The 22,332-nt window shown below is 43.3% G+C and overlaps 1 protein-coding gene across 1 annotated transcript in view; it reads left to right on the forward strand.

Annotated features, from left to right (window-relative positions):
• The window catches only part of c2cd3 (C2 domain containing 3 centriole elongation regulator), a 165,753-nt gene that overhangs the window by 1,481 nt on the left and 141,940 nt on the right, over window positions 1–22,332 (forward strand). Inside the window, exons 2-5 of the mRNA XM_059963936.1 lie at window positions 8,356–8,625; window positions 11,959–12,116; window positions 13,978–14,195; window positions 14,794–14,978. Of these exons, the coding sequence (XP_059819919.1) occupies window positions 8,356–8,625; window positions 11,959–12,116; window positions 13,978–14,195; window positions 14,794–14,978 (831 nt within the window). The remainder of the gene's footprint in view (window positions 1–8,355; window positions 8,626–11,958; window positions 12,117–13,977; window positions 14,196–14,793; window positions 14,979–22,332) is intronic.

Here is a 22,332-nt window from a genome sequence, read left to right on the forward strand (position 1 = left end):
TTTCCTCATCCAGTTTCTTGATTACAAGGTCCCAATTGCAATTGACACAAGGTAGGTGGGAATATAAATAGTGAAGGAAACATTTGGACGCTACGAACTGATAGATTTGTAAAGTCTAAGATTAATAAATCAACAAATTTGATAGTTAAATTGGGTTATTTTGGGTTTCTTGCTTTGCAGCTGACTGTAAGCAGACAATTCTCAAGGTTGTATAATTTATGCATTCTTTGATTCTTTGATACATTCTTGAATCTTGATTAATTATGTGAGTAAAAGGAAAATGTTGGAAAATATGAAATAATCCATTTTGATGGTAATAATAAAAGCAATATAGAAGTTAAACGGTGAGAGATTGCAGAGCTCTGAGTTGTGGAAGAACTTGGATATTCTACTTTTTGATTCACAAAAGGCTAGAACATAGGTATCAGGATCAGATTCAGGTTTATTATCACCGGCATGATGTGAAATTAGCAGCAGTTCAATGCAGTACATAATATAGAAGAGGAAAAAATATAATAAATACATTAGTATACATATATTGAATAGATTAAAACATGCCAAAAACAAAACTACTGTATATTAAAAAAGTGAGGTCCAAGGGTTCAATGTCCATTTAGGAATTGGGTGGCAGAGGGAAAGAAGCTGTTCCTGAATTGTTAAGTGTGTGCCTTCAAGCTTTTGTACTTCCTACCTGATGGTAACTGTGAGAAAAAAGCATGCTCTGGGTGCTGGAGGTCCTTAATAATGGATGCTGCCTTTCTGAGACACTGCTCCCCGGAGATGTCCTGGCTACTTTTGTAGGCTAGTACCCAAGATGGAGCTGATTAGATTTACAGCCCTCTGCAGCTTTTTTCGGTCTTGTGCAGTGCCCCCCCCCACCCCCTCACCCCCATACCAGACAATGATGCAACCTGTCAGAATGCTCTCCACGGTACATCTAAAGAAGTTTTTGAGTGCATTTATTGACATGCCAAATCTCTTCAAACTCCTAATGAAGTATAGCCATTGTCTTGCCTTCTTTATAACTACATTGATATGTTGGGACCAGTTTAGATCCTCAGAGATCTTGACACCCAGGAACCTGAAACTGCTCACTCTTGCCACTTCTGATCCCTCTGAGGACTGGTATGTGTTCCTTTGTCTTACCCTTCCTGAAGTCCACAATCAGTTCTTTTGTCTTACTGACACTTAGTGCCAGGTTGTTGCTGTGACACCACTCCACTAGTTGGCACCACCTGAGATTCTACCAACAATGGTTATATCGTCAGCAAAATAATTTGAGCTATGCCTAACCGTACAGTCGTGTGTATATAGAGAGTAGAGTAATGGCCTAAGCACACATCCCTGAGGTGCACCAGTGTTGATTGTCAGCGAGGAGGATGTGTTATCACCAATCTGCACAGATTGTGGTCTTCCGTTTAGGAAGTCGAGGATACAATTGCAGAGTGATGTACAGAGGCTCAGGTTCTGCAATCAGGATTGTGGGAATGATGGTATTAAATGCTGAGCTATAGTCAATTAACAGCAACCTGGCATAAGTGTTTGTGTTGTCCAGGTGGTCTAAAGCCATGTGGAGAGCCATTGAGATTATGTCTGCCATTGACCCTATTGTGGCGATAGGCAAATTGCAGTGAGTCCAGAACCTTGCTGAAGCAGGAATTCACTGTTGATGTGAGTGCTACTGGGTGATAGTCATTAAGGCAGCTCACTTTATTCTTCTTTGGCACTGGCATAATTGTTGCCTTTTTGAGGCAAGTGGAAACTTCTGCCCGTAGCAGTGAGAGGTTGAAAATGTCCTTGAATACTCCTGCTAGTTGGTTGGCACAGGTTTTCAGAGCCTTACCAGGTACTCCATCTGGACCTTACACTTTGCGAGGGTTCGCTCTCTTTAAAGACAGCCTAACATCGACTTCTGATACAGAGATTACAGGGTCATTGGGTGCAGCCGGGATCTTCACAAATGTAGTTGTATTCTCCCTTTCAAAGCGGGCATAGAAAGCATTGAGTTCATCTAGTAGTGAAGCATCGCTGCCATTCATACTATTGGGTTTTGCTTTGTAGGAAATAATGTCTTGCAGACCCTGCCAGAGTTGCTGTGCATCCGATGTCGCCTCCAACCTTGTTCAAAATTGTCTCTTCACCCTTGAAATAGCCCTCCACAAATCATACCTGGTTTTCTGGTACAGGCCTGGGTTGCCAGACTTGAATGCCACAGATCTAGCCTTCAGCAGATGACGTACCTCCTGGTTCATCCACAGCTGTTGGTTTGGGAATGTACAGTATGTCTTTGTAGGCACACACTCATCCACACAGGTTTTAATGAAGTTGGTAACAACTGCAGCATATTCATCCAAGATTGAAGATGAATCCCTGAATACAGTCCAGTTCTCTGATTCAAAGCAGTCCTATAGGTGCTCCTGTGCTTCTCTTGTCCATACGTTCTTAGTCCTCACTACTGATGCTGGAGTCTTCAGACTCTGTCTATACTCAGGGAGTAGAAGTACAACCAGGTGATCAGACTTCCCGAAGTGATCGCATGGAATACCACAGTAGGCATTCTTGATGCTGATGTAGCAATGGTCCAGTGTGTTGTTTCCTCTGGTATTGCAAGAGATCTGTTGATGGTAATAGCTTAGTGATTTTTTTCAGACTGGCCTGGTTAAAATCTCCCGAAACAATGGTGAAGGCATTTAGGGTGCTCTATTTCATGCGTATTGATCCCATTGCTCAGGTCATTTAAAGCCTGATTGACATTGGCCTGAGGTGGAATGTATACTGCTACCAAAATGACCCCGGCGAACTGCTGTGGTAGGTAAAAAGGATGGCATTTAACTGCTAGATATTCCAGAGGTATATCCTCTGCCTTCAATACTATTGTTCTGGAGTCACTGCAGAGTAAACTAACACCCCTAGCTGTACCCTACAGATCTGTCAGTAGATTATGAGCTTCCTGACAGGAAAAAAGCAGTACGTAAGGCTGGGCTTGTACTTGGCTAATCCAATGTTTATAAGCACAGGCTCTCTCCAATGCTGTGTTCTTTCACCTCTCCTGTTCTTACTTATATAGATGACTGCACCTCCATAGACAAATCCATTAAATCCTAAAGTTCACAGATGACACAAAAGTAGTTGGTCTCATCTCGAATAATGGTGTGATCTACTGTCAAAGAGAGGTAGACTGTCTTGCAGCATGATGTGCTGGTAAGACTTGGAGAATGCTATCAAAACATTGGAAATGAGGATTAACTTCTGCTGACAACCCCCTACCAGTCACAAATTCTAGGGGACTACCATTACCGGTATATTGAAGTGGGACAAGCACGTTATGCTCATCACTAGGAAAGCCCAGTAGAGATTGCTCTTCCTACACCACCTTAGGAAACTTAACATCTCAGGATGTATCTTGATGAATTTTTACTCAGCTGTCATTGAGAGAGTTGTCAGCACCTCCATCACTCTTTGGTTTTCCACTGCCTCCTCCCTCTCCAAGTCCAAGTTGCAGCGGGTGGTCTAGTCAGCAGAGAAAATCATTGGTTGTCAGCTATCACCATTTAAAGACCTGTTCATCCCCAGAGCGAAGAAAAGAGCTGAAAACATAACTGCTGACTCCACCCACCTTAGCAGGCACCTATTCACCAATTTGCCATCAGGGAGACACCACAAGTCCACCACCACCAGGATTACACATCGTCTCTGAAACTTCTTTCCTCTAGCTATCCAGCTTCTTAACAAAACTCACTCAGGTGTGATACCCCAATTGTCCCTGCACGTTATCCATTAAATGGTCTTTTCTGCTCTCCTTCAAGTCAAGTCAAGTCGTCACTTTTTATTGTCATTTTGACCATAACTGCTGGTACAGTACACAGTAAAAATGAGACAATGTTTTTCAGGACCACGGTGCTACATGAAACAGTACAAAAACTACACAGAAAAAAACTACACAGACTACAAACCTACCCAGGACTGCATAAAGTGCACAAAAACAGTGCAGGCATTATAATAAATAATAAAGAAGACAATAGGCACAGTAGAGGGCAGTAAGTTGGTGTCAGTCCAGGCTCTGGGTATTGAGGAGTCTGATGGCTTGGGGGAAGAAACTGTTACAAAGTCTGGTCATGAGAGCCGAATGCTTCGGTGCCTTTTGCCAGATGGCAGGAGGGAGAAGAGTTTGTATGAGGGGTGCGTGGGGTCCTTCATAATGCTGTTTGCTTTGCGGATGCAGCATGTGGTGTAAATGTCTGTAATGGCAGGAAGAGTGACCCCGATGATCTTCTCAGCCGACCTCACTATCCACTGCAGGGTCTTGCGATCTGAGGTGGTGCAATTTCCGAACCAGGCAGTGATGCAGCTGCTCAGGATGCTCTCAATACAATCCCTGTAGAATGTGATGAGGATGGGGGGTGAGAGATGGACTTTCCTCAGCCTTCGCAGAAAGCAGAGATGCTGCTGGGCTTTCTTTGCTATGGACCAGGTGAGATTTTCTGCCAGGTGAACACCAAGAAATTTGGTGCTCTTAACAATCTCTATCGAGGAGCCGTCGATGTTCAGCGGAGATGGTCACTCCGTGCCCTCCTGAAGTCAACAACCATCTCCTTTGTTTTGTTCAGATTCAGAGACAAGTTGTTGGCTCTGCACCAGTCTTTTAGCCACTGCACCTCCTCTCTGTAAGCTGACTCGTCGTTCTTGCTGATGAGACCCACCATGGTTGTGTCATCGGCGAACTTGATGATGTGGTTCGAGCTGTGTGTTGCAGCCCAGTCATGGGTCAACAGAGTGATCAGCAGTGGTCTGAGCACACAGCCCTGGGGGGCCCCTGTGCTCAGTGTGATGGTGTTGGAGATGCTGCTCCTGATCCGGACTGACTGAGGTCTCCCAGTCAGGAAGTCTAGGATCCAGTTGCAGAGGGAGGTGTTCAGACTTAGTAGGCTCAGTTTTCCAGTCAGTTTCTGAGGGATGCTTGTGTTGAATGTTGAACTGAAGTCTATGAACAGCATTCGAACGTATGTGTCTTTTTTGTCCAGGTGGGTTAGGGCCAGGTGGAGGGTGATGGCAATGGCATCATCTGTTGAATGGTTGGGACGGTACACAAACTGCAGGGAGTCCAGTGAGGGGGGCAGCAGGGTCTTGATGTGCCTCATGACAAGCCTCTCGAAACACTTCATGATGATGGATGTGAGTGCAACGGGACGGTAGTCATTTAGGCAGGACACTGAAGACTTCTTCGGCACAGGGACAATGGTAGCGGCCTTGAAGCACATTGGAATGATGGCGCTGCTCAGGGAGATGTTGAAGATGTCAGTGAGAACATCTGTTAGCTGGTCTACACATTCTCTAAGCACTCTACCAGGAATATTGTCTGGTACAGTAGCCTTCTGTGGATTGACCCTGCACAGGGTTCTTCTCACATCGGCCACGGTGAAACACAGCACCTGGTCATTTGGAGGAGGGGTGGACTTCCTCGCTACCACGTCATTTTCCACCTCAAAACAAGTGTAAGAAGTTGTTAAGTGCATCTGGGAGGGAGGTATCACCCGCTCAATCAGGTGATGTTGCCCTGTAGTTGTAGTTGGTAGTTCCTTGATCTGCTAATTGTTCACATTTATGTAAATTTGATTATTGACGCATGTGACTTCTGCTTATTTGTTGATTGCTCATGGCTGTTTGCACTATTGACTTGTAAATTGTTGGTTGCTTTTGTGTTGTCTTTTGTGGTATTGTTCTGTGTATTATGCTTGGAACCAAACCGCAGTCAATTCTAGTATGTTTCACCTACTGGCAGTAAAGTGATTCTAATTCTGATCAGGTAATTAGGAAACTAACAAAACTTATTATTAGTTGGTAATGGAAGTCAATCTAAAGAAGAGGGGTTATGATTTAACTAAGTAGGACTTGCTCTGTGTAGTGTAGGTCTGGAGCAGCATTTAAGGAAGAATGTACATGCATTGGAAGTCGTTCGCAGAAGTATTACTAGATTGATAACTGGAAAGGGCAGGCTGCCTAAGAAGGAAAAACTGTACAGGCTAGATTTATATCTGTTGGAATTTAGAAGAATGAGAGGGGTCTTGAATGAAACGTGTTGCCGAGGGATAATGCCAGAATGGATTCAAGGGGGATGTTTTCACTTGTAGGCAAATTTAGAACTAACAGTCATTGCTTAAAAACATTGTAAGACAGATATGAGACATTTTTTTTTCCTGAGCATTAGGAGTCTTTGAAATTCTTTCTCAAAAAGTAGTGGAAGCATTACTTTTTTAAGACAGAGAGATTCTTGATAATCAGACGGGTAAAAGGCTATTTGATTGGATGGCAATGTAGTGTTGAAATTACAATCAGATCAAATGTGAAATATGACCAATTTTATCTGTGGCCAGCTCTTTAGCATGTTCTTCATCAGGTCCTTAGGATTTATTGCCTTTCAGTCTTGCTATCTGTACTTGTACTTACTGTTTAATAATACTTATTCCTTTCCCTTTTTGTTTCTTCAACATGAAAGTTGAAATATTTAAGGGGAAATAAACTTACTCACTCGGAGAATTGGTGAATGCAGCTTCGATTTCAACATTTAAAAGAAGTTAGGTTAAGTACATGGACCCAAGGGGTATATGGAAGGTTATGTGTAAGTGCAGGTCAATGGAAGCAGGTGGAATTACAGTTCATCATGGACTAGATGGGCTGAAGGGCCTGATTCTATTTAGTGCTCTGTGACTATGAAACATTAACCCTGTTTCTCTTCCCATAAATACTGCCTGACCTGATTATTTCCAGCATTTTCTGAAGACAGATGCAGTTTGTATCTAATTTCTCTGCCATTTCCTTATCCCGTTTATAACATTGCCTGTCGTTATCTGTAAGAGTCCCACATTTTTACTTGATGGTATTTTCCTTCATACAAACTTAAATCCTTGCATTCTATTTTTATGTTTTGAGTGAATTTATTCTCATATTCTGTCATCTCAGTCTCCATGAATTTCTTGGTCTTCCTTTGCTGAATTCTAAAATGTTTTAAATCCTCAGGCCTACTGCTATTTTTGGTTACTTTATAAGCCTCTTCCTTTGATTTAATGTGATCCTTAATTACTCCTGTCAGCCATTTTGTCTGCAGAGTTCAAAATGCATTTATTATCAAAATATGTATACTGTATATAACCTTGAGATTTGTCTCATTACAAGCAGCCATAAAACAAAGAAACCCAATAAAACCCATTTTTTTAAAAAAGATTGCCAAACAGTAATGTGCAGGAAAAAAACAAATTGTGCAAAAATAAAAGTAAACAAATAGCATTCACTGAAGTTGACGAATGTGAGTCCACAGCCATGGCCAATCATCATGGCAGCCAATCCAGAAGCCCATTAGCTGCAGGCCACAGCCTCAATTCAGCGCAGAGAAGAGTGAACCTCATGGAGCAGCAAACTCCGGTTCTGACACCTTGAACTTTTTGATCTGGCCTGACACTTAAATTGTTCAAACTTCAGATTGTTCCTTGTTCTCGGCCCAGGCTGCACCGCTCAATTTGGCTGACATCTAACCTTTCTACTTCGGTCCAGCACTTAAATCAATCAAGCCTCGGGTCTCTCCTCGCTCTTGGGTCCATGCCCTGCCGCTTCAGCTTTGCCTTACTTCACCTCCACTTGCCTCGCCTCAGTTCTGCCACATTGAATCGCTTCCAAGTCCGCTCCAGCAATGAACAACATCGACTCATTCCCAACTATATAGGACCCGTTCATGCCAAGCCACAACTGTCCTGTACCCTCGAGACTTCACTTCACACCATAAAAATGCCAGCTTGTACAGGCTGTTCAAAAGCTCAGCTCTGAAAGGGAAGTTAGATGCTATTGATTACAGTGATTGTATCCAAGAGAAAGAGTGATTAATTCAGTAAGTTATAATTTTGTTTGCTACCAACAAGTAGTCACTGTGCTTCACCAGATTATTCATGTGTATTTATTCATCAGATTTTCTTTTCATTCTAAATACTATTAGTTTTCCACTTGCCTTCTAAATGAGGATCAGCATGGCAATAAAACTCTTTTAGTTGCATTTAAGTTTATATATTTTGATATGCCAGCAATATTTTAATATTGTGACATTCATAACAATCACCTCTCATTACTTACACTTCAGCAACTGTTAGTATTTAAATTCATGGGCACTTGGACATACTTTTAAGCTTGGAATAACAAAATTTGCTCTGCTACAAGGTTTTTGTGAGCAATAATATATTTAATTTGAAGTTATTTAATGTTTGAGTTGATTAATACTCTTAATATTTTATATGTATTTGATAGCTCCTTAATTTATCTCAGAAAAATAGAGCCTTCAATGTCATCATAATTTTACTGTACTTTTATTTACAGGAATAAGTGATGTCATACCATCTACAAGTTTGCCACCACTTGTTGAAGGTCAGATTCAATGTTTCCTAAGGATAACAGTCAGCAAAATTGTGTGGTTCATTCCCAAGCCTCTAGTTGCCCCTCTTGTTAGACTGCGCTGGTGGGGTGAAACTTCCACTGGCACATTGTTTCACCCAAGAGATTCTTCACATGCTGAATCTAAATCTGTGAAAACCACTGCTCGATATGCTGTTCATTGTGGACCAAAGCAGTTTACTTCTTACCTTGAAGGTCAGTTGCAAACCTTAATCTCTAAATTCCATTATGCTTGTCCTATTCAAATAAATTTTGTGTTGAGTTTAATAACACTGTGCTGATATAATATATAACTTCATCAGATCTAGTTATGAATGGTGATGTGCAATTAAACAGCTTGTGGGAAGAAGAGGCTTCAAAAGATCCTAATTCATGGTACGATAGAACCCAACATGTGAATGCACTTCCAACAGTGTTTAACCCAAGTGTTGTGCTTAGTGATCTGTTTCTGATTCCTCTCAATTTTGCACCATCACAGAAGCCAATATGTTTGATTCAGTCCTCATGAATCATAAAATGGCTAAGAGCACTGGATATAATAAGCTTTGGGACTAGATAGCATAACAGTTGTACTACTGAAGGCTTGCAGTCTTTGCTTTTAGCTAATAGTACAGTACCCCCATACTGGTATCTTCTGGGTGGCACACAAGTTAATGCTGCTACCTCACTACACCACTGGTTCATATTTGAACCTGATCTCTGGTGCTGAATGTGTGGACTTTGTATGTTCTCTGTAACTGTGATTTTCATTTTTTCCTCCCATCTATCAAAGACTTGTGAGTTGGCAGATTAATTGACCACTGTAAAATTCCTCGTCCTCCAACATGAGTTGATAGACATGAGAGAAATAGTATGTTGCAATCAATTAAGTAGGGAAATGGAAGATGAAATTCTTCTGCGAGCTGATGGGCCAAATTATCTCTTTCTGAGTTATACCGCAGTGTTAAGAGAGTGAATACCTGAACATGAAAATGCTGGTCCTTTATTGAGGTTGGGTCTAAATCCTGGATTTCCCTACCTAACAGCACTAAGGGAGTACTTGCACCAAAAGAAAAGCAGTGATTCAAGAAGTTAGCTCACAAGCTACCATCTCAAGAACAATTGGACAGGATATGCTGTCAGCAATGCCCAAATTCCAAAAATATTTTTAAAATATACCTTGCAATGTCATGTCCACAAAGGCAGAACAAATCTAATCTAGGTAATTACTTTCCAATCAGTCTAATCTGTCAAAGTGTTGGAAGATGTCATGAACAATGGTAGCATTTGTTTACAGATGCTTGGGTTGAGCTTCACCAAGAGCATTCAACTCCACATGTCATCTAACTCTTGATCCAAACATGGACTGAAAAGCTAAATTGTCAGATGAGATGAAAGCCCTTTAACATTGGCAGCATTTGACTGAGAAACTTGGTGAAAACTTGGTGAAAGTAGAGTCAGTGGACAACAAAGGGAAAACAGTCCAGTGGTTGGAATAGTACTGTGTACAAAGGATAACTGTTGAGGTTGTTACAGTCAATTATTCCATTTCAAGGGCACTGTAGAAGTTGCTCAGGCTAGAATCTTAGAATTTATCTTCAGCTACTTCAATATACTTCCTTTCATGAAAAGGATAGCAATGGAGATAGAGCAGATAATTTCACAGCCTTCATTACAAGCATAACTCCTAGATTGATTGTTATGTATTTTTTTATTTGGATATCCTGCCCAACAAGTTGCACCATTCAGCAACCCACCTATTTAACACTAGCCTAATCACAGGACAAGTTACAATGACCAACAAACCTACTAACCAGTATGTCTTTGGACTGTGGGAGAAAACAGGTGCACCTGGAAGAAACCCATTTGATTCATAGGGAAAATGTACAAACACCTTACAGATGGTGTTGAAATTGAACTCTGAACTCTAGAAGGCCCCAAGATGTAAAAGTATCATGGTAACCAGTAAGCTTACTGTGGCGCCTAATTTAATTAAGCAGTTCATGCTTGCGTGTTGGAAGACCCAGACTTTATTAGGCCATGGATAGTTAATGTGGCAAATAGAATTTGTGCCATAATCTGCAAGGCAATTACTATTTCTGACAAGAGACAGTCCATTTATCCATTACCATGACAGGCCTCCACTATCATTTTCCTAGGGGTGATCTGTGAGTAGCCCTATTAATACCACACTTATAAGAGCAGGACATCTTGCAGCATCTAACCTGTAAACATCCTTAAATGACACTCCACTACTTACAAAGCCGAAGGTAGAAGAATGATGAAATATTTTGTGTTTACCTAGATATGTGCAGCTCCAACAATGCTATTAAAGAATCTTAATACAACACACACAAGGAAATCTGCAGGTGCTGGAAGTTCAAGCAACACACACAAAAAAAAATGCTGGTGGAATGCAGCGGGCCAGGCAGCATCTATAGGAAGAAGCACTGTTGACGTTTCGGGCCCAGACACTTTGTCAGGACACACAGTTAATACAACTGTGTTAATACAGCACAGTTCACTTGATTGGTACCACGTCCATCATCCTGTACGTTCATTCCCTCCACCATCAGTAGCCATAGTATGTACCATCAATAAGGAACTCACCTAGGCTACTCTGATAGCACCAACTAAACCCATAATTTAGATAACACTTTCTAAACTCAGGACATCTGCCATCAGGAAGGAATTGGGCTTCTTTAGATACCACCCTAATATGGAAATTTATCTTCATTCCTTCAGCAGAAGAACTACAATAATTCAAGAAAGTGCTTCACACTCTGTTCTCAAAGGCATTAAGGATGTGCAATAAACTTCAGTCTTGCCAGCTCTGCTCAGATCCTGGAGATGAATAAATAAAATAAAAAGACCATACTAGCATAATTACAAACTAAATTGAATTTCATTATTAAAAAAAAGTTTGAAATAGATGGGCAACCAAATGCCTCAGGGCCTACACCACCAGTTTCAGGAACAGGCAACCATCAGCCTCTTGAACCAGAGGGGATAACTTTATTCAACTTCACCTGTGCCATCACTGAAATGTTCCCATAACCTATGGACTCACTTTCAAGGACTCTTCATCTCTTGTTCTTGATATTTATTGTTTATTTCCTGATTGAATAAGTGAACAGTTTAGTAAGGAGTATAAATGGATTCAGAATAAATTCAATATATTCTGAGGTGAGAATGATGAGAGGAATGGATACAGTTTGTCAGATGATATATAACAAAGTACCATTTAATGCAAACTAATAGCTATTATAAGTTTTTCATTTCATGTGGTGGGAGGGGATTGATGTCTTTCTTTCAACTACTTTAATGGTTTTCTGTATTCTATGGCTACCTGGAGAAGACAAATTTCAGAGTTGTATTTTGCATACATACTTTGATAATAAACTGAACCTCTGAGCCACCTTAGAAAGTTAATGTACATCAAATTCATTGCAATAAAAAAAATCATTTCTGGAATATGGTTATTGCTGGCAATAACTCAAGCTAGTTTTAGACTTACATGATGCTGTGTTCAACTTTTTAACATGATAGATATGGGTGTGCTGATATTGGATGTGATGACAAAAGCTGACCATCTCCCCATTGGTCGAGTTCAGATAAATGGAATATCACAGCTGTCACCCACCTATGACATTAGTGGATTTTTCACAGTTTTTTCACCCACCTCGGAGAAACTTGGAGAACTGCAGGTTAGAAATGTTATCCTCCTTGGTATTTTTGATTAGAAAATATATAAAATTTTACTTCCTAAGATTGTTTGGAACAGTTGGCATAGGCCAAAGCAAATAATATTTTGTAATAATTTTGTTTGATTAAAGAAATAACCAGTAAGCTGCAGAAATCACTAATTGTTATTATGGTGCATTAGAGCTCCCCATATTAATCCACTGAGTGAATGACCAGTTGTTCATAGAATAAGTTGTCAATTTGAGCAATGCATCTAACATTGACAGTTTCATATTCATATGAAAACATGAACATATTTCCTATGAGATGTAGTTTTGTCTATTTGACCTCTGCTGTAGGTATTTTGTGGCATTTTGGCTTGAGTTGTTTTTATCCCAGATGGGGGGTGAGAAGAGAAAAAAGAAGACTGAGGAAGTAATCAAGTTATATATAAGGTGCCCTTTCTACTGCTACCATTAACAATGAACATAAATTAATATGCATTTACATACTATTTGCATATTTTCTACTCTTAAATTGATGAAGTATAAATTAGATCAAAGAATTGTGCATCAAGCCAAGGGCAGCTCATTGTTCATTGAGAAGATTGTGGATTTTAATCCTCAAACAAAAAGGAGCAGTTGAGAATATCAGTGAATAAAATGCAATTTGATTGATTTAGTCACTGAATCGTGGCTGTTGATTTTATCCTTTGATGGACTAAAGTTATTTTTTGTCTGATTCAATGTAAGTAATGTATGTTAGAGCATTTATGTTAATCATAGATATCTTTGCTGTTTTGTGAACACAGTCAATCAATTTGTAGAAGAAAAATAAACTACTATGGTAACAATAATGCATCATTGTCTCATGTATGGTTAAGACCTTCAGTATTGTATTTAAATGTGAATTAATAAACGAACACCCTTTTGTTGCCATCATAACATTGAGCGTGCTTGGCTGTGGATGTTTCCATTCCAGGTAATTGGTGAAAGTAGGAGAAAGGAAGTTGAGGTTTTGACATTTTTATCAGGATATTTAAGATTATGAGAGGCTTAACCAGAAGGGCCAACTTTCAGAGAAATAAATAACAAGTGTAGGTTTCAGGTTAATTGATGGTAGGGAAGAGTTGGAACTTGTTTCCTGAAGGTGTTGGTGTAGAAGTCAAAAGCAAAATAAGGATTCTGGAAGAGAGATTTGGATGAGCAGTAGGATTGGCCAAATGGGTTAATTCTGCTCCTATGTCTTATGGTCTTAGAATGCCATAACCAAGAAGGTTGCAAGTAGAATTCTGAGCTGTCCAAACATAATACAGTGAGTAACCTCCTGTGCTGTAAATATCTGTGTCTTCATAATGCAGTTAGAACCATGTGTGGTTTTCAGATTTGATCACCAGTATGATAAAGGGAAATTAGACTGGTGAAAGGGAAATTAGGCAAGAGGAAATGTCTCTGATTCATTTGGTTGCATCCACCCTTGAGTCAAAAGGTTATGGGTTCAGAATTTATGGATTTGACATGAGCACAAATATTGTATTGCTCAGGAAGTGCTCCACTGTCAACACAAATCTCCTTCCATCGCTATCAAGTGGATGAAAAAGTAATCCCATGCACTATCATGAAAACAGTGAAGCTCTCCATGGTTACTTGAATAGGCCATTTTAGAACAAAGTATTTACTCCTTTTCATACTTTGGTTTGTTGTTTCCTTTAAAAAAAACATTTTTCTAGCTCCGTAATGTGAAAATGTGAAAGGTTAAAGTGTTCATGTCTATTTTAGCACATACTTGCCCATGTTGTTTCATCCCTTAATATGTGTAACTAAATGTTGTATGTTACTGTTGCTGATCATTTAAATTTATTTATGTTATTGGTGTGGTTTCAAGGTATTACTTGCTCTGGAATCTCTACCTGATACTTTTGATAGTGGCTGTTCTGTTCCAATCACTGACACGAGTGTGGATGGTGGAGTGTCAATCCGAAGTCCTGCTGCAGCGCATGCTTCAGGAACTGGATCTTTGGAAAATCTTGCTCTTCGTAAATTGTCATTAAGCAGCTTAAGTGGGAAGGAGTCTCTGTCAAGTAGTGCTTCAAATACTCCCAGGTAATAGCAAATCTTCAGTTTTGTTTTAAATGTAAGTTTAAATAGTGACATTATACTTCAAGATTATATGCATTACAAATAAAGTGGACTAACATGCCTTTTCCTATGTTCACAGTAGCTTGTATTTCTATAATTATTTTAGCATTGAAAAAAGATTCTTACCACTCTTCAATTCTTTAAAATAGAAGTGCATAGGGCTAGAATGTGATTATAGAATTGTAAGTAGGAGAAGCATGTTAAACAGAGATTCAACAACACAAAGCCATGATGACTGAAGATCCCTACAGCTCCCTACAGTCATCTAGGCTTCATTGTGAAAGAAGTGAGCTAAATTGAGGAGGAGGTGGTGGATCTATTTGAGAAAGGCGGGAAAAATTGGTAGAGACCTTACAAAGGACAGTGGAAGTAAATGGAAATTTGAGTGTTAGTAATTACAGAAGAACATCATGAGAAGAATCTGTTTGTGTAAAATAACATAATGATTACTATCTTTGTAGATAGTTAAGAATCCCTGCATTTGGGACACAGTTTATAAGCAAACCAAAGAGGAAAATTGATTTTTGACTTTTTTGGGATGTTTCTCTTGTCCATCCCTCAGAGGAAAAGATCATTTGTACTTCCAGGAAAATGCAAAAAGTCCCACAAAGACAAATATTTCTGAAAGTAATCAACTGCAGAATTCTGCTTCTTTGGCACCCACAAAGACTTCTGACTCTGAAAACAAAAGTACGGAGAAACGTGTACTGTCAGTAGAAAGCCAGAATACTAAAAATCTCATTTCAGGTAGGTTGCGAATTTGAATTCTTATTTAGACTTATTTTGTGTACTTTATTTACCCCAATGTCTGCACTCTTTTACATTTATTTGTGACCTGTTCTTGTGTTTGGAAATATGGGATTTCCAAGCTACTGACTTATTTTTCACTTTAGACATTGCACAACCCATCTAAATGATACTCTTTCATTTTCCAACAATTGATTCTTCTGAAATCTAGCAACAATTCTTAAAGATTTTGTTTGTAACTTGATCTGAAATAGTTTTTTCAGAACAAATTTGTTTTTACGCTTATATTTTGCATGAATTTAATCCCAACAAATGATGTATTTGGGAAATCAAATAGGGGTAAACACTAAACAGTAGGGCATGTTAGAATGCTGATGAACAGAGAGACCTAAAGGTCCAAGTCTGTGGCTCCCTGTAAGTGACAATATTGGACACTAGGTCAGTGAATATGGCATGTGAAATGCTTGCTTTCACAAGCCAGTGATATTATGTTGCAATTTACAAAAAAAAGGGTTACACTGCTCTTTCTTCTTTTCATATTTTGGTTTGTGGTTTCCCTTAAAAATTATTTCATTTGGCATAATGCAAAAATATGAAAGACTAACGTGTACATGCCTGTTAAAGAAATTACTCAAAAATACCACTGTGACATTTTGGACTTTGAAGTAACGAGAGCTTTATTCACGATACTGTGGCGACCCATTTCCTGGCACATCCGAACCGGCTCACAATTAGATAGCCTACGGGGGTTTGCGAGCACAGAGCTTTGGAGCCTCTGCGCCACGGGGGGCAGGTTGACGGAGGCTTAAAAGTGAGGCTGAAGATTTCGAATAAAGTTTTTCCTTCGACTGCAGTTACTGACTCCGTGTCGTAATTTTAGTGCTTCATGTAGCACACCGCTACAATTGGTGACCCCGATGGTCCAAACGATTTTTGGACCAGAAATGACCGATGCAGCCTCTGTTCATGCGGTTTCGTTGAAACTGCCGGGTTTCTGGACAAAGCGACCGAACCTATGGTTCCAGCAAGCCGAAGCCCAATTCCATGTTCGCCAGATCACCTCAGAAGACACCCTCTACTACTACGTGGTGAGCTCCCTCGACAGGACACAGCGGCCCGGGTTGCAGAGTTTGTACAGTCGCCCCCGGTAGACGGCAAGTACACGGAATTCAAAGCCCTGCTCCTCAGGACTTTCGGACTCTCACGGCGCGAGCGGGCTGCCCGTTTACTGCACCTGGATGGCTTGGGCGACAGACCTCCATCGGCTTTAATGAATGAGATGTTGTCTCTGGCCGGAGGACACAAGCCCTCCCTCATGTTTGAGCAGGCATTCCTGGAGCAGCTGCCCGAGGACATACGCCTGCTGCTGTCCGACGCGGATTTCAGTGACCCCCAGAAGGTGGCAGCCCGGGTGGACTTGCTGTGGAACGCCAAAAAGGTGAGCGGGGCATCCATCGCACGGATCTCCCAGCCACGCTCCCAGCAGCAAACCAGTCCAGGCCCGGCCGCAGAACACGCCAACCCCCGGCCCAATGAACACTGGTGCTTCTACCACCAGCGGTGGGGCGCAGAAGCCCGCCGTTGTCACCCGCCCTGCAAGTTCCCGGGAAACGCCAGGGCCAGCCGCCGCTGATGGCTACGGCGGCTGGCCATCGGGATAGCCTCCTGTATGTGTGGGATAGAAGGTCAGGACGCCGGTTTTTGGTGGATACTGGTGCCGAGATCAGCGTTTTACCTCCGACGAGTTACGACACCCGCAGCAGGGCACCGGGTCCCCCCCTGAGGGCCGTGAACGGCAGCACAGTAAGGACCTATGGCACCCGTCAGGTGCAGCTACAGTTCGGCTCCAGCCAGTTCACGTGGGACTTTACACTGGCCGCCGTAGCCCAACCGCTTCTGTGTACGGATTTTTTGCGGGCTCACAGCCTACTGGTCGACCTGCCCAGGAAGAGACTGGTACACGCCGAGATCTTTCAGACGTTCTCCCTGGGTGCAGCCCAGTTGCCAGCCCCTCACCTCGGCTCCATCACGCTGTCTGACAACGACTTCACCAGGGTCCTGGCGGATTTCCCATCGGTTCTGGCACCGCAATTCACAGCAGCCATGCCCCGACATGGCGTACAGCACCACATCCCGACCCAGGGACCACCCCTCCACGCCCGCGCTCGGCGGCTTCCCCCGGACAAGCTCCGACTGGCGAAGAAGGAGTTCCAGAGGATGGAGGAATTGGGGATCATCCGGCGGTCCGACAGCCCATGGGCCTCCCCCCTGCACATGGTGCCCAAAGCGACGGGAGGCTGGAGACCGTGCGGTGACAACCGCAGGCTGAACAAGGCTACCACACCGGACCGCTACCCTGTGCCGCACATTCAGGACTTTGCAGCAAACCTGCATGGCGCATGGATCTTCTCCAAGGTAGACCTCGTCCAACGGTACCATCAAATCCCGATGCATCCTGACGACGTCCCCAAAACGGCTCTCATCACCCCGTTTGGCCTTTTCGAGTTCCTCCGCATGCCGTTCGGCCTGAAGAATGCCGCACAGACGTTCCAGCGGCTAATGGACACGGTGGGACGGGACCTGGACTTCCCGTTCATCTAGTAGGACGACATCCTCATAGCCAGCAGCAGTCGTCAGGAGCATCTGTCCCACCTCCGTCAACTCTGCGCCCGACTGAGTGAGTACGGTCTTACAATCAACCCCGCCAAATGCCAGTTCGGACTCGATACCATTGACTTCCTGGGCCACAGGATTACTAAAGACGGAGCAACCCCTCTGCCCGCTAAGGTAGATGCGGTCCGCCACTTCCCCCGACCCACCACGATCAAAGGCCTTCAGGAATTCGTAGGTATAGTCAATTTCTACCACCGCTTCCTCCCTTCAGCTGCCCGGATCATGCGCCCCCTTTTCGCCCTGATGTTCGGGTCCGAGCAAGGACATTACCTGGGACGAGGAGTCCGCCGCCACTTTCGTTCAAACGAAGGAAGCTTTGGCAAACGCCGCAATGCTAGTACATCCCAGAATGGACGCCCCTACCGCCCTCACAGTGGACGCATCTAACACGGCAGTCGGTGGGGTGCTGGAGCAACTCATCGCAGGTCGCTGGCAACCCCTGGCATTTTTCAGCAAACACCTGTGGCCACCCGAGCTCAAGTACAGTGCTTTCGACCGTGAACTGTTGGCGCTTTACCTGGCAATCCGGCATTTCAGGTACTTCCTAGAAGGGCGGCACTTCACCGCGTTCACAGACCACAAACCACTTACCTTTGCGTTTACAAAAGCGTCCGACCCTTGGTCGTCCCGCCAGCGACGCCACCTGTCCTACATCTCTGAATACACGACGGATGTCCGGCGCGTCTCGGGTAAGGACAATGTCGTGGCTGATGCGCTCTCTCGCTCTACCGTTCATGCCTTTTCCCAAGGGGTAGACTTTGAGGCACTGGCAGAGGCACAGCAGGCAGATGAGGAGATTCCGAGTTACAGAACCGCAGTCTCCGGTTTGCAGCTCCAGGACCTCCCCGTGGACCCGGGTGAGAGGACCCTACTCTGTTACGTCGCCACTGGCCAGCCCCGCCCCGTCGTCCCGACAGCCTGGCGGCGCCGTGTTTTCGACTCCATTCATAACTTGACGCATCCCTCGTCCGGATGGTTTCCAGCAGGTTCGTTTGGCACGGACTCCGCAAACAGGTCAGTAAATGGGCCAAAACGTGCATGCACTGCTAGACGGCCAAGGTGCAGTGGCACACCAAAGCCCCACCGCAGCAGTTCCATCCCGCCCACTGGCGTTTCGACCACATTCATGTGGATATCGTGGGCTCCCTGCCAGTGTCGCGCGGAGCGCGGCACCTCCTGACTATCGTGGACCGGTTCATAAGATGGCCAGAGGCGGTCCCGCTCACCGACACCACCTCCGAATCTTGCGCCCAAGCCCTGATCACCACCTGGATATCTCGCTTTGGTGTACCGGCCCACATTACCTCCGACAGAGGCGCCCAGTTCACCTCCAGCCTGTGGTCAGCTATGGCCAGCCTTTTGGGGACTCAGCTGCACCACACAACTGCCTACCACCCACAGTCGAACGGGCTAGTGGAGCGTTTCCACCGTCACCTGAAGTCGGCCCTCATGGCCCGCCTGCGAGGTGCCAACTGGGCGGACGAGCTTCCCTGGGTCCTACTCGGCATCCGCACAGCGCCCAAGGACGACCTGCACGCCTCGTCGGCCGAGTTGGTATACGACGCGCCCCTGGTCGTCCCCGGGGAGTTCCTACCAGCCCCATGGGGGCAGCAGTCCTGGGCAGACTACGCGAGAAGCTTGGTAACCTGGCCCCCATACCCACTTCACAGCATGGGCGGAACCCGACCTGAGTACCCAAAGACCTGCAGAACTGTAAGTTTGTGTTTGTACGAAGGGGCGGGCATCAGCCACCGCTGCAGCGGCCATACGAGGGGCCGTTTATGGTGCTCCGGAACAACGGGTCCACGTTCGTGCTGGACGTTGGGGGGAAAGAGGAGGTTTTCACGGTGGACCGCCTCAAACTGGCCCATGTGGACCTGGCGCAACCAGCCGAGTTTCCAGCACCTCGGCGCAGAGGCCGACCTCCCAAGCAGGTTCCGGCCCAGACTGTGGACATTGGGGGGTGTATCGCCGGTTCTAGGGGGGGGGGGGGTTATATGGCGACCCATTTCCTGGCACATTCGAACCGGCTCACAATTAGATAGCCTACGGGGGTTTGCGAGCACAGAGCTTTGGAGCCTCTGCGCCACGGGGGGCAGGTTGAGGGAGGCTTAAAAGTGAGGCTGAAGATTTTGAATAAAGTTTTTCCTTCGACTGCAGTTACCGACTCCGTGTCGTAATTTTAGCGCTGCATGTAGCACACCGCTACAATACAGTAGGTTTCGATCTCCAAATAGTACAGAGAGCATGGCTCCTTTTATACATTTATCAAATGATTGTAAAAGCAAAGTCGTCGATTCCCTTGTGAATTAGAGAAGATAAGCTAGGTCACATGCAGTTCTCTTGTGATAAGTTACACCCTTAGCCAGTGGTCCCCAACCACCGGGCCGCAAAGCATGTGCTACTGGGCCACGAGGAAACAATATGATTTGTCGATATGGAACGATGTGAGTCAGCTGCACCTTTCCTCATTCCCTGTCATGCCCGCTGTTGAACTTGAACGCATGCGAGGTCATAACGCATGTGCGGTCATTACCTATGCGAGGTCATCAGTCACCTAAACGCAGTGATACCCTTGTGCCAGGGATCACTGGTTAGTCTCGGGTAACCGGGCGCCTCATGCGGCCGGCGAGAAGTGCCGTTGCTACCGGCTTGGAGCGCAGATAGATGGGCGCCGCCTCTAAACCTGTTTACCACTCCGAATGTTCATGGGGAACCCTGTGTTAAAATATTCACAGACAACCTAATTCGAGCTCAGGGTTTCGTAAGTAGCAGAGCAGCTACCTCGCTGCGATCTACTGAAAGTCATCCCTCAAGCCAAACTTTTGTCAGCCAATAAATCCACCTACCTACACGCACCCTGTCGCTCTTTTCACTTGGTTGTTTTCTTTCTCTGGACTGTGACCGCCGCAGTCCCGGTACAGGGACCTCCGGCTCTTACCTTGTCCTCCCACTGGTGTGTTGCAATGATTTTATGTGTTCATATGAAGAAAATATGCGCTGTGTGTTTAATATCCAAATGTTACTTAAAATGTTATGTTATTGACTTATAAGTGAGTTATAATTGACTTATCACTATGTTCATGAGAAGAAAATATGCTCTGTGTGTTTAATATTAAATGCGTTAGATAAACCCTTTTAGAAACAAAATTGAGTGTAATAGCCATTTATAAGTGACTTACAGTTGACTTTTCACCTATATTTCAGTTGTGATTAACACCCACACCACCCGCTCCCCAAGAATATTGTTATTAAACTGGTCCACGGTGCAAAAAAGGTTGGTGACCCCTGCCTTCAGCAACAGCCAAACCTAAAAAAAAATCAGTCCTGTTTGTCCCATTTGCCCATTTTGTATTATGTGTGTTTGATTGTGCTGAAGAAAGTGCAGAGGGAATTCTGTTGGATGTTACTTGGATGGAGAACTTTAGATGTAGGAGAAATGGGATGGGCTAGGCTCATTTTCCCAAGCAAATAGGGCTGAAGGTTGACCTGCCAGATGAATATAAGATGAGGAAAGGCATAAGTAGATAAACAGGCAAGATCTTTTTCCAGTGGTGGTAGTATCAATACCAAAGGGCATAGATTTAAAGAGAGAGGAAGAAATTTTAAAGGGATGTTTTTTTTTGCGTTCTGTGTGTGATTGATATCTGGAACACTGCCAGAAGAGGAAATCTGATTAATTATAATGTTTAAGAGACAGTTAGAAAGCAATATTTAATTTATTATTTACATATTATCTATATTGCTTTCAGAGCAGATGACAGTAAATCTCATGTGTTACAAAGGGCTAACTGAGTCTATTTTTTTTAAAGTTCAAGTTTATTTGTCATTCAACCACTTATGAATATGCATTGATACAGCCAAATGAAACTGTGATCCCCTGGGGCTAAAGTGCAAAACACAGTACCAACAATCATACATAGCACAAGGCACACATACAGAACATATAATTATAATAGCAGTAAACATAACAGTCACAAAACAAAGATAATAATATAGCCCAAGTCCTTGGGTGTCGTCCTGTAGATTGATGGTACATCGGCTGGTGTCTGCATGAACAAGTTAGCAGCAGTTCGATCATGTGCATGTACAGCTGAAGCTTGAAGTTTGTGCAATCTTCTAAACTTATTTGGATATAGTCTTAAATGCATAGTTTATAATATGTAAATTTGTTCTAAAAGAATATTACAAATTTGGTTGTGGTGAAACTTAATGAATAAACCTTCTGGAAGGTTATACTCTGGGATTATTCTCATCTGTGATTTGGAATTCAATAACAGAACCATTTTAACATAACAAACAGAAATATGTTGAAGAAAAATTTGACTTGCAACCAACTGGTTCCAGAAATCAAAATACTACCACAAATGTTCAAATCAAACCATGTCACTCCGGGAAACATTTCTTGCGCATGGTTCTTTCAGAATGCCTCCTAATATATTTGCTACCTTCTTAATATTTTGAGTACTGTGTGTAGCTATCACTAAAGTGTTAAAAAAGATGATGGTGAAACTACTGAGGAAAGCTATCAAGGAAAGCTGTTGTGTTTTCAGTCTAGGTATTTTTACTTGTATAACATTGTCAAAACTAGTCTTTTCACTTACCACCTTTGAACATTTTTCTAAATTAAAGCTTCATTGTAAATTCATATTATTATAGTAGTGAGAATTCTTGTAATTAT

This window comes from Hypanus sabinus, chromosome 3 (assembly GCF_030144855.1).
Source record: "Hypanus sabinus isolate sHypSab1 chromosome 3, sHypSab1.hap1, whole genome shotgun sequence".
Classification (NCBI taxonomy): domain Eukaryota; kingdom Metazoa; phylum Chordata; class Chondrichthyes; order Myliobatiformes; family Dasyatidae; genus Hypanus; species Hypanus sabinus.